The following is a 16,619-nucleotide window of genomic DNA, read 5'->3' as shown; positions in this document are numbered from 1 at the left end:
TTATTTTATTTATAATATTATTTATCTTTCTGATATTATTATTTATCTTGTTGGTGAAACAAAAAGAAATTATCGACAAAATGAGACCCGTAAATTTTAATCAACTTATAACTTTAGTTGAGCTCAATTTATCAAAGTTAAATATAGCTTTGAATTTGAATCAAGTGAGGCTTAGAATACACCTCTATTTACTAGAATAATGGGATTTTATGAAATGTATGGAAACTTATATTAATATGTATATCCTCCGCCAACATTAATTTGATTCCACTTGGCACCAACTCGGTTGCTGCGCCGGCTTGAATGGCTTTTGATTTCATTTTTGGCCGGCGACCATCATCTACAAAATGCAAAAATTCATTCCCAGTAATAAAATATTTCCAAATTCGGTATAAAATATTGTCACTTGTAGTAGTTGTAGTAACAGAAACAAGAACGAGAAAAAAGAAGGAAGAAACCCTGTAAAGCACTCAAATTTCCTCTTCTATTTTGTCCTGCTTTGCTTCTTCTGTAAACTCTTCTCAATGAAGAAGCTGGCCATGAGCTCAGTTTGCACTCTCGCCGTCTTCATTGGATTCCACTCGTTACTTCATCGCTCTGTCGTTTTCATTTCCATGAATTAATCCAGAGGTGGGTTTTAATTTTCATATTTATTAATGCATTAAAATAATCACGAGACCTCCATGGACATTCACTTACAAAATTAATCCTTTCTTTTTATGCGACTGTGTTTTTGAGTTTTGGGTGTGGGAGAAAATGAGTCAACTGAGTTTGATGTTGCAGGAACCGCTTCAAAGCGAGACGAGATTAACGATCCTGGCTTTGCTGACTGACCAAATGGACGGTGTTGATCGAATCAGAACGCCGACGAGGAGAAGGAGTTTAAAGGAACGGCTAGGATTGAAAAGCATGGGCTGCTGTGGGACCACCTGGAGTTTCAGGCCGCCAAACACGATTAGCTTAAGCGACAGTGACGACGAAAACCAACAACACTTTGAGCAACCACAAGAAGATCAGGAAGCTACAAATCAAGTGCAAATAATAAATCCGGGTCAGGTTCGCCCCGATAGTACGCCGGATTCTTCATTTGCCAGTGGCATGAATCTGGCGGCGGCTTTGGCGGCGGAGAGACATTTCCGGGCGGCAGAGGGGACTGTTAACGCGGTGGGTCAGACTGATAATGAGAACGGGAATGCGGCTTCTAGAACGGGGACGCCGTTGAGGGTGTCGTTGATGAGACTGCTGGTGGAATCGGACGGTTGTGATGGGGAGGGGAAAGCGGGAGGAGGGGAGGTGGGGAGTGACACGATGTGCTGCGTGTGCATGAGAAGAAATAAAGGTGCAGCGTTTATCCCATGTGGGCACACTTTTTGTAGGGTGTGCTCAAGGGATTTGTGGTTAAATCGAGGCTCTTGTCCCCTCTGCAACCGTTCGATCCTCGAGATTCTCGATATCTTCTAATGAAAAATCACAATCGTTCATCACAGATGATCATAAAAATTTGGCCCCTGCAGTTATTCTGACTGATCTTTTAACGGTGAGGATGAAGTATAGGTGTAAGAGAGAAATCTTCCAACATATAAATTTAATAATTTTGTTTTCGTTTTCACTTGTATTTAACTGTTCATTCAACATGCATTAATTTATTTTTTCTTTTGAATTTTTATTTATAATTAAAATTAATCTCAGTAATTAACTCAATATATAAATCATTATAAACAAAACATATATAATTAGGGGGAGATTCGAAAATAACTAACTTGAATAAAACCTAGTTCAAGATCTGCTTGAATTAAAAGAATTAGTTTAACATCTATTACAAAGTGTGAGTTTTGTTTAAATTCAAATAATTATATTTGTTTGAATTTGATTTGTTTATGAAAATGACTTGTTCAATCAAAGCTGTGATTTAAATTTGGCTTGTTCAATCAAAGCTGTGATTTAAGTTTAAGTATCTCAATCAAATCCAACTGTACTTGTAACAACAAAAAGGAGATAACTCTCTAACTAAGCTAAAACTAGAAATAGTTACCTCAAAGTTGAAATAAAAATCTAAACTTATGTTTATAGTTGGATCTAAACTAAATTGGTTCAGTTTCAAAAATTAGTTTGATTTGATTCAAATTCAAATTGAGTTTGTGTTAAAAGAGCCAACTCATATTTAAAATCGAGTCAAACTCAAATAAATATTTAACTTAAATTTATAATTTGAATATAGTTGTGGTTCAGATTCACAGTTCAACTTTGTGTCTCATCTACAAACGTTCGTCGTCAAAACTGTTTAGTTGCATCAAACGAATATGATTCCAGCCGCCAGTTGAAATCATTCTGATCCGTAAGATTCAATCAGCATCGCACCTTATCACCAGCTCTACCTACTCTAGTGGGTACTGAATTGTAAATGGGCTTCCCAGAAACCAGGCTGAAAATGAAACAAGGCCCGAAAAAAAAGGCCGAACAAAGAGTTTCATTTGAACAGCTTGCATTCCACAAACCCAAATGACCCAAAAGGCCCCAAGTTGGAAAGGTCTCCAAGGTTCGGCTATATATGTAAAAACGATCCTTCTTGGTTTGGTATTCTGAGCAAAAAGGTCTGTGCCTTACTAGAAATGCACAATTACTTGGTCAAAATCAGTACTTGTACTACTCTTAACTTTGCTAAACAAAGACCGATATGGATAACACACTTAATTTTGTTTGTCTTACTTGTCGTGGTTGCTGTACCATCCTGGTGGTCAATAATTATGGTTATTACGTAGTACTTGTAAATGTTTGTATATTTAGAAATGTTTGAATGTTTTTAGACTCAAATTCTTCGTACAAAGATGGTATTGTTGGTGGTGTCCAGATTGAAGCAAAGCGTCTATGGGTGATGTTTAATTACCTTTATACATTGTTTTTCCTAATAGTAAGCCATATCTAAGAATGATTTTTTTTTTTCATTTAATTCTTTTTTATATTTTCGTTAATCAATAAAAGATCCTGATAATGAATTGTTGAGATAATCTTCTTAAAGTTTACTGATTTGATGGTTAGTTATTAGACTCTACCAAATGAGGTTCTTTATCACACAAATAGAGTACACCATATTAAAAATATATTAAATCAAACATTAATATTAATTAGTAGTATATTTGATTTAAACTGACTTAATTTAAATAAGTCGATCTTAAGTTAAAGTTTCAATTTAATTGTTAGATTTAAGATCAATTTATTTATCTATTCGATGATACATTTCATTTTGTCAATAATTATATTTACCTTTTTGAAAAAATCATTCACTTCGTTGACAATCTTCTAGTTATATTGTCTACTAGGTCAAATGATCTTGAGCTTAATCTAATATCAATAAGATACAACAACTACAAAATCTTCCCATAATCAATAGAATATAAAAATGTCGGGACAAAAAAGAGCACCGAAGATGGTAAATTTGCAAAATGACCGTTGACAATCGCTGAGGTATAAATAATCAATAAACTGATTGCATGGCACAAGCGTGCATAATTAATTGCATGGGGGGCCAGGGAGGCAGCCTCTTTCAAAGTGGGCATCCAGCTACAGCATTATCGACATTATCGAACAGGAAGAACAGTTTGAAGAATGTGAAATAATTATATTAATTAATGGACACACACAAGGAGGAGAAGCATAAGAATCTGGGCAAGTGTTTGAAATCGATGTTTTCTTCATAAATGCAGAGTATATATCTCTTTTAAGGCAAAAGGCTTCTTTCATTCGTCTTTGTTCCATCATTAAGTGGCCACTTAGTAGCAGGCTGTTCAAATTTTACCATAATATATACCTCTATGCTTTTAAAAAAAAGCCTTTTTTCGCTCTTTATTATAAGTTGGAATCTTTAATCTCTCGCTATCACTCAGGTGGATTCGAGCCAAACCTTAAATAAGAGTTGGCTTAAGCTTAATTTAAATTTAGAAATTTGAGTTGGTGATGAGGACTTTAAATAAACCACTTGAAAATATTATAAAAAATGAAAAAAAGCCACTAAAAATAAAAAAGAAGATTCGTTTGAGAAAAATTAAAAAAAATATTAATGAAGATAAATTTAGTGATTACTTTTTGACAATTTATCAGATTCGGGAAAACCTAACTCAAACTTAAATTATAGTTATCTAAATTCGAGTTCAACTCAATTAAACTGAATGAGCTTTGTGATGAAAATTGTCTAGCCACAGTAATTTTCTTGAAATAGTGAAATTCGCAAATTCCATGTTAGCTCTTGCTTACGAATTTTGTGAGCCCTTAAAAGGACAAATGATGATGTTAATTTTAGCACTCCTTGCAATCTGTTTGTCAACAAAATTCTTTCTTCCTTCAGAATTTTTAATGGTGGGTCTTGATCGATAACATGAAGACGATAATCTTATGTCACGTCATTTTCAAACAAAGCATGCTCAGTGGTCATTTTTAACTTCAACATATGTACTCCAGATAGTGATAGATCCAATTCAATTTGATTTTGACTTATTTATTTTTTTGATAAAATATTTTATTTTGTTGATAATATTTTTTTTATCCTTTTCATTATTTACTTTATTGTAAATTTTTTGAAGAAATCAAAATTCTGTCAATAAACTTTGAAATAACATTTTACGTTGATGCACCATAATATTAATGTATTTTAACAAATTAAACCCAGTTAAATGTCATATAAAAACTGCTACAAAAAGTTTAAAATAAAAACGAATTTATTTGGATGTTTCTGGAATAAAATTTTATTGTTAAGGTTTCTACTCTTTCTTAACTACGTATTCGAAATAAATAATTGTTTTTTCACTTAAAAAATAAAATATTGTTAAGGAATAAAAACATCATACCAATAAGAGGGATAATTCTAAAAAAATTAGGTCCTACAAATCGTCTAAAATATTGTTTTATTCTGTTGGAGAGTTGAAATCCTGTGTATCAATTTGATCATATTAGATACGATTAGCGATTAATTAAGAAGATAAAGTAAGAATATAATCAAAACATATTTCAATGGAGGCCCACAAGTGATTCATATTACATATCACAGATCTGGTGTTCTCCGACCAGAATTCTCCAGATTAATCACATCTTGTGTTTTGTTCCATATTGGGACGATTTTTTCATGCTCCTAAGATATAAAATCAAGTTATACACTGAGTCAAAACTTTGAACTTATATATAGATGTGATCACTGAGTAAAGTGAAGAGCATATATACAGACAAGGAGGGTCCACGCTTCGTCAACTTATATTGATTCTTTTGAATTGAATTCAAGGCACCCTTTGTTGTTTGTATGGTTGTAGAGAAAATATAAATAAAATTTTAACGAAAAAAAAAAAGTGGGGAAATATCCCTCCTAAAAACCGAAGGTTAATAACATAATATGCCTCTATATTGTCCCATTTGATGTGAAAATCAGGTAGACTCATAATCCAATAACTCAAAAGGATATATGTACGAAGGATTAGATATGTGATCAAGAGGGTGATGATCAGAGATAAATAAGTGATTACATAGGTAGTTATTATACATCTTAATGTATAGAATCTAGATCTTTATTAATCTTCCTTATTTGACATTAACTCGTGAAGATGAGACATAATGACGCATAATAATCCCATGAGAATAGAAATCATGGGAACGGTCAAATTTAACTCTTTTTACAGCGCTAGAATGAAGGCTGCTTCTAGCATTATATTATATGTTGACAAAATATCTAATTGTAAGCTAAGCGTGTTTTCTTTGTGGTTAAATGCTTTTACAACATAGTTTCTATACATTTTCTCTGAAAGTGAGAATAATCGCGTAACTTTTATAAGTGTAACTTTTTAGAGGAAAATAATCAAAACATTCCCTGATTAGTGTTAGCAACTTACGTTTCTTCACAGAGAACCCAAATCTATAGCCTTTGTAGATAGAAAATCAGTTGATAAAATCATATTTTCCCCGTATAACTAAGAACCCTATTTCAAATTTCAGTTGGATTATATGTTATTAAACTAAAACGCTTTCTTTTTAATGCTACGATAACTTGCAAAATTTTCAATTTAAATGGCTCAAAATTTTGCAGTTTCACGAGCAAGATGTCCTCTTTGGGATTGAGAGTAACTTTTTTCTTACAGTCTTTCACTAATTATGCATGCCTTTCTTCTTTTTAATTGCCTACCATCTCCACAAGCTCTCATGGCCTTTGTTTCTTTTCGAATATTATATTATAATCTTCTTGTTTCTTGCCATTATTGAGAAAAAAAGAAGACTGAAAGAGAAAAGAATGGCACGTAAAGTATACTAACTATAGTTGATGAAGCATATATTTTAATAATATTTCATCTTTTCACTGCTTTCATCATGCATGGCTTCTTTTTATACAGTGATTGTATAAAAGATCGATTGGCTAAAGGCTTTTTTTTTTTTTTAAGGATGTTTAATCTCTCTATATATATATATGAAAATTATGAAATACATAATCAATCAATTGTTACTTGCTCTAGACAAAATGAACAAATGGGCAGGGAAGTTAAATACACAATAAACTGTAGATTATTATTCTGATTGGGGTCATTTTCCCTGGTAACAACAATTAGGGGGAGGATTTGAGTAAACCAAGTCTGAACAAAAGTTAGGTGAGTTTAACTCATCTCTAAAGCTAGTTCAAGTTTTAGCTTAATTTGGTTTAAATATTGAATACTAAATGCGATCGATTGTTGAAAGAGAAGAAAAATTATTAAAAAAAGAAAAGATGAAAAAAAGTTTTGGTGAAGAATCATTGACGAATTCTTAAACTCAAATTAAAACCTCAGTTCAACTCAAATTTATTCCTAACACTGGTATGATTTTTGGGTTGTTATTTCATGGCTGGTTTTGAAGGTTTCTTTTGGCAATTGCTAGTACACGCAACTAATCATCCTATTAACACTTTATAATAAAAGTTTCATTAATATTTAATGTTATCTCAACAATAAAATAAAAATGAAAAATAAAAAAACTTCACTTTTGGGGAGATTTTCAATGTCACTAATATTTCATATATTAAGGATAGCCAATCCAGAGAAAAGCAAGGTGCCTTCTGCTATTTTGGCCACCAAAAAACATTGAGGAGGCTGGCCAATCTCTTCGCTCAGAATCACGTACACGGGTTGTACACATACCTTGCATATCTATACAGATATCAAAGATGATGTGTTACTTTATTGTCGGATTTATTAGTAAATATTATTTTATTTTTAAATTAAAAATTATTTAATTATATTATAAATCATTTTCATATTAAATATTAAATACTATACTCATTTTCAAAAGCACTGGTAATTTTATATTACGTAAGTATCTAAAACTAGTATTATTATAACGTCAACATACATCACATGTTAAAAAAAAAAAAATCAAATAATAGAGATTAATTTAAAAGTCATGTTTATAAAGGAAAATAAACCCAATAACAAAAAAGGGAAACTAAAAGAGATGCATCATTTGCACGAGATCAATGACAAATACTACTCTTCATAGGATGTTTTGTTACTAATTGAAAGTATGCAATAAAAAGTCTAGGTAACATATGATAAAGACGATTGAAAATATGGGGAAATTTTATGAATGAATGAGAAGAATAAGAAAGTTGTTAAAGTTATTTGGTTCAATACTTGAGGACTTATATTTATAATTATGTTATTTATTTTTGAAGAAAAATGTCGTGCTTACAAGAAAAAAGTCTGATGTATCTAAAAATCTCCTTTGAGAAAAATCTTTTGAATATTGTTTGACTCTTTCTATCTTTATATAGGGTTTTGATGAAAAGAACAAGTTACATGTTATTAGAAATCTCACGTTAATTGAGAATGAGTTTGAATGTAGGTATAAGTGAGAGGGAGAACCTCACCCCTTAGAGCTTTTAGGGTGGGAGAGGCCTATCCCTAGAGGCCTAAGAACTCATATTTATAAATACAATTATTAGTATTTTATAATGGTTATTGTACAATACAATATAGATGAAAAATGATATATATATATATATATATATATATATATATATATATATATATATATATATATTAAAGTATATTGAAAATTAGTAAAACATAATACATATTATTTATATAAATCAATATATTTTTTAGATAAGTGATGAGGTGATTGAGTATTTTTGATAAATTCTAGAATTTTAAAAAGTGTTTAAGATAATTTTCAATATAATGATGTGATTATTAAAATTTATTATTATATTATTATTATTTACAAAAAGATGTATTTTACGATACGGTATATTATAAAAAAAAATTTCTACTATCATATTTGTCAAGAATGAATTTAGGAGTTGATATACAAGTGTATGAGAAACTCTCACCTCTAAAGCTCTTTTGCAGGAAGGAAGAGGCACAGTACATGTAAATAATGCCTATGATCAGAACAATGGTTTACTTCTTCAAATTATTTCTCTTTAATTTTTTTTTTTAGGTTGTATAATTTGACAGGATTCTAGTTCCAAGCTCCTGATTTGATGATTTTTATGCTAAAAAAAAAGAAAAGATACAGGCATTGTATGGTTTTAGTTAGTCACGAGGTTTCAGGAAAGTTCAGTAGAGGTGAAGAGCCACCAGGAAAGGGCCCTACCTCCACCATGAAAAGAAAGTTATTTTTTTCTCTTGGATGGATAGAGATCACAAAGCTTTGAGACGACAAAGATGGAGTAGGGGGGGTCCATTAAGATGCGATATCCGTACATGCTCTACCAGCCCTGTTGTTCCAACTCTCGTATTTTGCTATCACTGTTAAAATTAAGCTTGCCTTTATTTATCGTGCCACTCCCCTTGACACGCCTATAAATTGCGAGCCCATAAGTTCATTTTACACACAAGACTTGTTAAGTAGAGAGATTGTTAAAGAGAGAAACAATGGAGGGTTTTCCAGTTATTGACTTGTCAAAGCTCAATGGTGATGGGAGAAGCTCAATCATGGAGATGATCAAAGATGCCTGCGAGAACTGGGGCTTCTTTGAGGTGCTTTTTTAAAATCTTTTTAACGTATTATTTAACGTTTTAAAGTAATATTTCTTAATTCCTGATGAGCTTTTTGTGTGTTTTTTATGCTTGTTTTGAAGTTGGTGAACCATGGGATAACTGCTGAACTGATGGACACAGTGGAGAGGCTGACAAAGGAGCATTACAGAAAGTGTATGGAGCAAAGATTCAAGGAAATGGTGGCCAGTAAAGGCCTGGAAGATATTCAGTCTGAAGTCAGCGACTTAGACTGGGAAAGCACTTTCTACTTACGCCACCTTCCTGAATCAAACATTTCTGAAATCCCTGATCTTGAAGAAGATTACAAGTCAGTAGTTCACTCTTACTTAAAATATTCTTCAACAAAGATAGCTTCATCATGTATCTTAACTACACTTGGTTCTTTTTTAAAGGAAGGCAATGAAGAAGTTTGCTGTTGAATTGGAGAAGCTAGCTGAGCAGCTTTTGGACTTGCTGTGTGAGAATCTGGGGCTGGAGAAGGGATACTTGAAAAAGGCATTTTATGGGTCCAAAGGATCACCAAACTTTGGCACCAAAATCAGCAACTACCCACCATGTCCCAAACCCGATCTGATCATGGGACTCAGGGCCCATACTGATGCTGGTGGCCTCATCCTGCTCTTCCAGGATGACAAAGTCAGCGGCCTCCAGCTCCTCAAAGATGGTCAATGGGTCCATGTTCCACCCATGAAACACTCCATTGTCATCAACCTTGGTGACCAGCTTGAGGTGCTCACTCAGTTTCAACAAGTAAAATATTCTGATTATGTTTAACATTTGTTAAAGCTCAGCCCTGATCTCTTTGACACAGGTGATTACAAATGGCAAGTACAAAAGTGTGCTGCACCGTGTGTTAGCTCAGCCTGATGGTAACAGAATGTCCATAGCTTCATTTTACAACCCAGGAAGTGATGCTGTCATCTACCCAGCACCGGCATTGATTGATAAAGAAGCTGCTGAGATCCAGCTCTATCCAAAATTTGTGTTCGAGGACTACATGAAACTCTACGCAGGACTCAAGTTTCAGGCCAAGGAACCCAGATTCGAAGCCATGAAGGCAATCGAGTCCACTGTGACTTTGGGCCCTATTGCAACTGTTTAAGTTCCCTATACTCAAAACTGTTCTGCCATTACAAGTATAGTTTACTGGTGGAATGGAATCTCGATGTCTGGGTTCATTGTTGGAATTAGTACTTTAGTTATTATTAAGGGATGTTTAAGTAGTTGCTTAAGACTCTGTCGTTGGCTAGTGTGGAACATGTAAGTTCTAAATAAACCGAAAGGTTGGATTGATAGGGCTCTTCCGGAGAGTCAAGTCTAGTGCTGTGTTGCTGATAAATTACTCAACTCAATGTAGAAAGTGACAACATGAATCGTCTTTATATGAAGCTATCTTACTATTAATCTATCTCTATGACATTATCATGCCGTGATCTATATTCCTGATTTTACTTTTATTCCTTCTGTTCAGTTGCCTTTGTGTTGCTCTCGTGCTTGTGGGGCTTCTCTTGTGGCCCCTCCAAACAATGGTCGAACAGGAGTCAAGTATTGAGTCATTATAAGCTCATTTCATCTTTTCTCGTACAGGCTGTTTTTTAAGGACATACACCACCACACAATTTTTAAGTGGTGTTTTAAGTGTAAATTGAGATAATATCAATATTAACGTCATTTGTAAAAACGATACTAACTACTCTTTCTAAACCCTTCGATTGAGAGATTGTGTTAATGTTAAAAGTCAATATAAACCTATTGTCTTTCTCATGAGACCTTTCAACGAGCAAAACTATAAAACTAACAAAAGCCAAAACAAACAATGTCTTACAATTTTAAGTACTCTGCTATCAGCAGTAACCAAATGAGATAGTAATTTGTGAACCGGGCTTCATTTCTTCAGAGCAATTTCTCAAAATTATAATCCATAAGCATGACTTTTTAATCTCTGTTGTAATCCACAAATATGTAGTCCCAGTAGACTACTCTAAAAGTGGAAAATCTATAGAACTCCACTTAGAAAATGCGTTAGATCCAGGCTACCATAATTCATAAAGTAATGTAACTGTACTTATTAGAGTGGCACACAATTGGCCATTTAAAAGAAGAGCTAAAAGAGAAAGAAATCCTCAATTATGAACCCACTAATGCTCGTCGTGTTACAGTTATCCTTTCCCACAAATGAGACAACAGATTCTGGTACCTCTGAACTGATGGTACCAAATAAATGAATAATGGAGATTCCATGGACAATAATGCTATAAATAATTGTGATAGATATGTATAACTGGACAGCACAAAATATCTTTGAATTATATGTTCCAAAGTTATGGTACAAACTCGAAACATAGGATGTTCGGTGTTGCGGTTCCGATTCCTGCCCAAAACCGACACTATGTGGGTAAGGTCAGGTTCCACAACTTCAATAGACACGGATTGCCCTAAAAACCAGATCCGAAACTTACCTGGGAACCTACCCAGCCTGACTGACCTATTTAAAAACCATTTTCTATCGTTTACTCTCTCTTTCTCCTCACTAAACTCCTCAAGCCTCGAAACTTCATTAATGGCAATAACAAAGCTGTGCAATGGGAAAATATGGGGTGTTCGGCAGGATTGTGGTAGGCAGTAGGCACTATGAAACCATCATCCACATAGGCGTTTTTACAAATACTTGTAGGCAACCACTACAAGAATCCCGATCTTCTACTTTCAAAACACAAACAATCACACCGGCGATTTCAGATGGTGTGAGGCGATGTAGGTAGTGGCGCTGGAGGTGCATGGCTTAGTGGTGAAAGACGCTGGTGATGCACCACATAGTGGTGATGCTGGTGGCGCATGGCACTGTGGCGCACGACACTAGTTTGCAAGACGCAGTTACACAAAACTGCAGTCGTTGCACGCCTACTGAGCTGAAAAAGCCAAAACACAGAGAAAATGGCTGGCTGGTGGCCGGTGATTAGCAGCAAGATTTCAGTGAAAATTGCCGGTGGTGGCTTCAAGTTGAGGTTGTTGAAGCGAGGGTTAAGCAGTTGGGAGGGGATGACTGATTGAAATAAAGAGTTTAGTAATTCCGACTGCAATAATAATGTGGAATTTGTTGTTCGATTGAATGTGTGAAACCTACTGGATAGGTCCCAAGTAGAAACCTATCCTTACATGTTCTACTTCTGATTCCTAAATTTTAAGAACCAGTCAATTCATGTTCCTGTTATAAAGGGGAGAGCATTGTCCCCATTTGGGTGATAATGATGCCGGAAACATTCATTAAGATTAAGGCTCTGCTCGGATCAATCTTCTACAACGACTTCACATGTAAAAGCCAGAAGTTTGGCAATATAAAATAGGTTTAAAGGAAACAAATAACAATGAATATGCCATACCCTTTAAAACAGGTTAAAGCATGACAATTATAAATCTCATGAAAATAAAGATGGGGCAGCAAAGCCAAAAATCAGAACCTAATGTACACAAAACTGTGTAACTCATCAGGACTGCAAACAATTTCGAGAACTGTCGCCTTGAAAACTATCCTGGAGACCCTAAATCCAAAATCTTTTGATTACACATTTCTTAATATCTGCACTGAAAATTTTCCAATTCCTAAAAGCAATCAATCCGTAGTTGAGTCAAAATGCAATTTCTTTTCTGAGTACATGCTAATATTTTCTTAATGCACGTTAACATCCAGTGAAGCCCCCATGGACAGGAAATAAAGGGAACATCAAACCTGTGATACTTGCTTGGTCACATTTTTGTTCTCAGCTTCATTGGTAACACCAGAACTTACATTCTGATTCTTCTTTCCTTCTCCTTCTATTGCATCTCCATTGGAGCAATGATTCTTCAGAACCATGGAAATGTCAGTCTCTGAAGCTCCAGTGAGTTTAAAGTGGTCAACAGCGGCATCAAGATTTTTCTTCCAACCATCCATCCCTAATTTGCATTCAACTTGGGATCGCTCAAAGAGCATGTTACCCCAGAAAAGGTGTATCTGTGATCTCATAACAGCTGCTTGTTCTGCTGCTTCTTCAGCTGAGAGCTCATTCTGACCACTTCCCGAGGGCTCTCCATCAGGACCACTTACTTGTTTCTTCCTCCTTTCATCCTTCTTGCTTGCATTTGGATCTTTTGGCTCAAGAGCTCTCTGCTCCTCTAACTTCTCCCACATCTCAGTTGCAGCTGTCATCTTTTCCTCTGCACCATCAAAAAGTTGAAGTGTCTCAGCAGCATCCCACCCTGAAAGATCTATTTTCTTAGCAAGTGCAAAAGACCAATGAAGTTTAGCCATTTCAAACTGCTGTTGGCCCAATGCCAGCAGACCCTCATAGAAGTCAGGTTTAATCGAGAGTGCCTCCTCATACTTCTCTTTGGCCAAAGAATATTTTTCCTTAACCCAGTCATAAGCTGTTTGAAGTTGTGCTGCGACAACATCCTTTGCAGCAGACTCATCTAAGGGGTTTCGTTTCCTTGCCGCACACACATGAACATTTCCCCAGTTGAAGAAAGCCAAAGCAGCCACCTCCTGGAACTTTAAGGCAGACTTGTCAAATAGGCTTTGAGCTTCTTCACTAGTAACTGCCTCCTCAAGAGCCTCTGAGCAGAGCTCCATGCCAAGCTCATGCAAGTCAATATGAGCATCAGGGTCAATACCAACATGGGTGCGGAACAGTTGAGCAAACTCAAACAACCAATCATCCATCTCCACTTCCTTGCTCTCAGGATCTTCTGAAACTCCTGATTTCTCCTTGGGAGCTTCTATCACAGCTTTGTCAACCTGAGCATCAGCAGCTTCCAGAACAGACTCACCAAGAGATGAATAAGACCCAACTTCATCTCCCTTAGTTCCCTCACTCTCAAGAGGTTTATCCTCCTCTTCTTCCAGCAAAGGTGGCTCTTGTTCTGGACTTACCTCAACAATATTCAATCTCAACATCCCAAATGATTCAGATATATCAGTTTCTGGCTCTTTTGTCATTAGACTGTCTGCAGAGGCTTCTGCCAGCCTCAGTTCCCCTGTACAGGTAATAGTTACCAAGTCTCCATCATTATCTTTATACTTCACTAAAACTGAGTTTGACGAAGGAAAACGCTTGCTCACAATCTCCCTTAACATTTTGAAACTGCAATTCACTGGCATCTGGGCAAGTCTTATGTCATGATCATAAACAAGCTTCAATGGTCTCCACCTAATTGCAGCCTCCAAAGCCTGTCCACGTGTAGGCAATTGCACCAATGAAGATAGAGACTGATCTCTCTGGCTATCCCTACGTGGACTGCCAGAAGCTCTTGATGAACCATTTGACGGCTTCAACACAAGCTTTGGCATTTGGGCTTTGTTCTGAGTACCATTTTCAGCGGCCGAATTCATTTGGGGTTTCTCCAGCTTATTAGTAGGAGACACAACTGAACCTAGTGAAGCTGCTGACTTCTTTGCTACTGGACGAGCGGGTAAACAAGGCCCAAGACCAGCAATTGGAGCACCACGAACAGCAGAAGCTCCAAGAGCAGCAGGGGATGGGCGGCTCTGGAGGTCCTGCTGAGCCTCTGGGCGAGGTCCCAATGCAGTCCTTAATCGTCGACCAATCTCCACAGCATCCTGGTGATTTGGGTCAGCCCCTAACAACACCTGAACATCCTGCATCGCCATTTCATACTTCCCTATGGCTTCCAAAGCCCTGGCCCTTCTAAGAAGAGCTCGAACAAACCTAGGGTGGACCTGAAGTGCCATGGTACACTCAGCAATCACAGTCTCGTAATCTATAGGTTTCATTTGCATCAAACAAGCAGCCCTATTGCTATGAAACACAGCTCGGTCAGGGTGGTTTTTTGGAGTAAGCCTAAGAGCATTATCATATTGTTCAAGAGCACCCACATAATCCTTACTTTGAAACCTCTTGTTACCTTCCTCTTTAAGTTCATGGGCCCTCTTCAAGAAGATTGAAGAGTCCAAATCAACACCACCATTAACATTTGCATTTGATTTATCACCCAAAACTTGGCTTGAGTTTGAACCGCCCTTCTTCCTTCTCCCACCAGACCTCCCCATATAACACAATAAACTTTATATCTCTCAAACAACCCCTTTGTTATTTCTCACAATATAAACTTCTATCCAATCACTTACCAGAACAAAAAAAAATCTATCCAATCACAATAAGTTCAAACAAACAATCTTTCAAATGTGTTGAAGGCAATATTTTTATCTTTATAAACAAACAGATAGGAAAAAATAAAAGAGTAAAAGATGAACTTACAAATTACAAAGCTTAAAACTTTAAGCTTTACTTTGAAGATCGTGAATTGGGTGATGAGGACAAGATGGGAATTTGGAGAAAATTTGGGCTCTCAGAGAGTGGCAATGGAAGATGGGGTTTTGGGAAGTTAAACCTGTAACTTGAAACCCTAAATAAATCCACTACCTTAGCGGATTTACACAATCTTTAAGTCGAACTCATTCGTAGCCGTCTGATACTTCTTTCATCAATCATTGATCAAAACAATTCAAAATTACCACCAGCATCTTCGTATACTTAAATCCAGATTTTCTTACCGTACGTGTGGCCGATGATTTTATTTTCCGGCTAATTAAATAAATGATATTTATATTTCTGTATTAACCATAAAAAACTATATATGTTTTAATATTGAATTGAGATTAATATATATGTTTTTTTTTATTTTAACTAATAAATATTGTTGTTAACAAATCCGGACCGGCCGGATTGGGAACATGTAACAAATTTAGTCATAGTTAAAGCTAAATTTAGTGATTAGGCCGGACTGATAAAAGTTTCAATCGAATAATTCATATCGAATTATAGTTTAATCATTAAATCAAATTAGTTTGATTATTATACTAATATTAATATAACTAAAATTTGTTTAAAATTTTTTATTAAGTGATGTTGATGATTTTGGACCATCAAATTAATCGACTTGTAGATTGACTCTTTGACTGGATTAGGGTCGAATCCAAATTTAAAAAAAAAAGTGTTCTAACTATATATAAATAGAGATGGTAAATTTTTTAAATAAATAAAATTATATATATACTTTTTGACTATATATTTAATGTGTGTCATCAAATGATTTTGAATTAAAGATAAAATAATATTAAATTACATGATGATATATCATATATATACTAAAAAAATTATACACATAACATTACTCTTTTTTAATATATTTGTATTAAAGATCCTTATGATAATCTTGGAACAGATTATGATAATAGCTTTTTAGGGGTATAAACACAACTATTAATTTGTATAATTAGCAACTAATCTTTAAATTTGTCAATAATTACATTAATTTAACCTTCAAGAACTACATTAACCATTAATATTAGTGACGATTTTAGACCAAGTGCCCTCAATTAAAAAATAAACCAAATCAAATCCAACCCTACGCTTTTTGTTAATTCATTTAAGGTAACCGGCAAAGTAAGAGGCCCAATAACAACTTAAGGACCTACTGACAGTCCATAGCTGTCAAGGGTGCTTTGGTCAATTAACAAGTGCTCTAGGGTTTGCCTTGCCACAGCTCTATAAAAGCCCCACTCATCCTGAACCTTGAAAACGTAGGACGCTGGTAGAATTTCTGGTTCTGTGATTC

At 35.1% G+C, this 16,619-nt stretch overlaps 3 protein-coding genes across 3 annotated transcripts; 2 read left to right on the top strand and 1 right to left on the bottom strand.

Moving 5' to 3' along the window:
* The first annotated feature begins 590 nt into the window (after positions 1-590).
* Positions 591-1,654, top strand: LOC123218463. Its single transcript, XM_044639924.1, has one exon. The coding sequence runs from the start codon at positions 757-759 to the stop codon at positions 1,459-1,461; it is 705 nt and encodes a 234-aa protein (XP_044495859.1). The 5' UTR covers positions 591-756; the 3' UTR covers positions 1,462-1,654.
* Positions 1,655-8,811: 7,157 nt separating this feature from the next.
* On the top strand, positions 8,812-10,413 carry LOC123218435 (1-aminocyclopropane-1-carboxylate oxidase-like). Its single transcript, XM_044639895.1, has 4 exons — positions 8,812-8,984; positions 9,086-9,312; positions 9,398-9,734; positions 9,817-10,413. The coding sequence occupies exons 1-4, from the start codon at positions 8,880-8,882 to the stop codon at positions 10,105-10,107; spliced, it is 960 nt and encodes a 319-aa protein (XP_044495830.1). The 5' UTR covers positions 8,812-8,879; the 3' UTR covers positions 10,108-10,413.
* Positions 10,414-12,316: 1,903 nt separating this feature from the next.
* Positions 12,317-15,577, bottom strand: LOC123219062 (protein CLMP1-like). Its single transcript, XM_044640779.1, has one exon. The coding sequence runs from the start codon at positions 15,049-15,051 to the stop codon at positions 12,727-12,729; it is 2,325 nt and encodes a 774-aa protein (XP_044496714.1). The 5' UTR covers positions 15,052-15,577; the 3' UTR covers positions 12,317-12,726.
* Positions 15,578-16,619: the final 1,042 nt, after the last annotated feature.

The sequence above is a fragment of the Mangifera indica genome, chromosome 6, assembly GCF_011075055.1.
Source record: "Mangifera indica cultivar Alphonso chromosome 6, CATAS_Mindica_2.1, whole genome shotgun sequence".
NCBI classification, from domain to species: Eukaryota; Viridiplantae; Streptophyta; class Magnoliopsida; order Sapindales; family Anacardiaceae; genus Mangifera; species Mangifera indica.
Note: the sequence above shows the minus strand (reverse complement) of the source record. Positions and strands in the feature narration are given on the sequence as shown.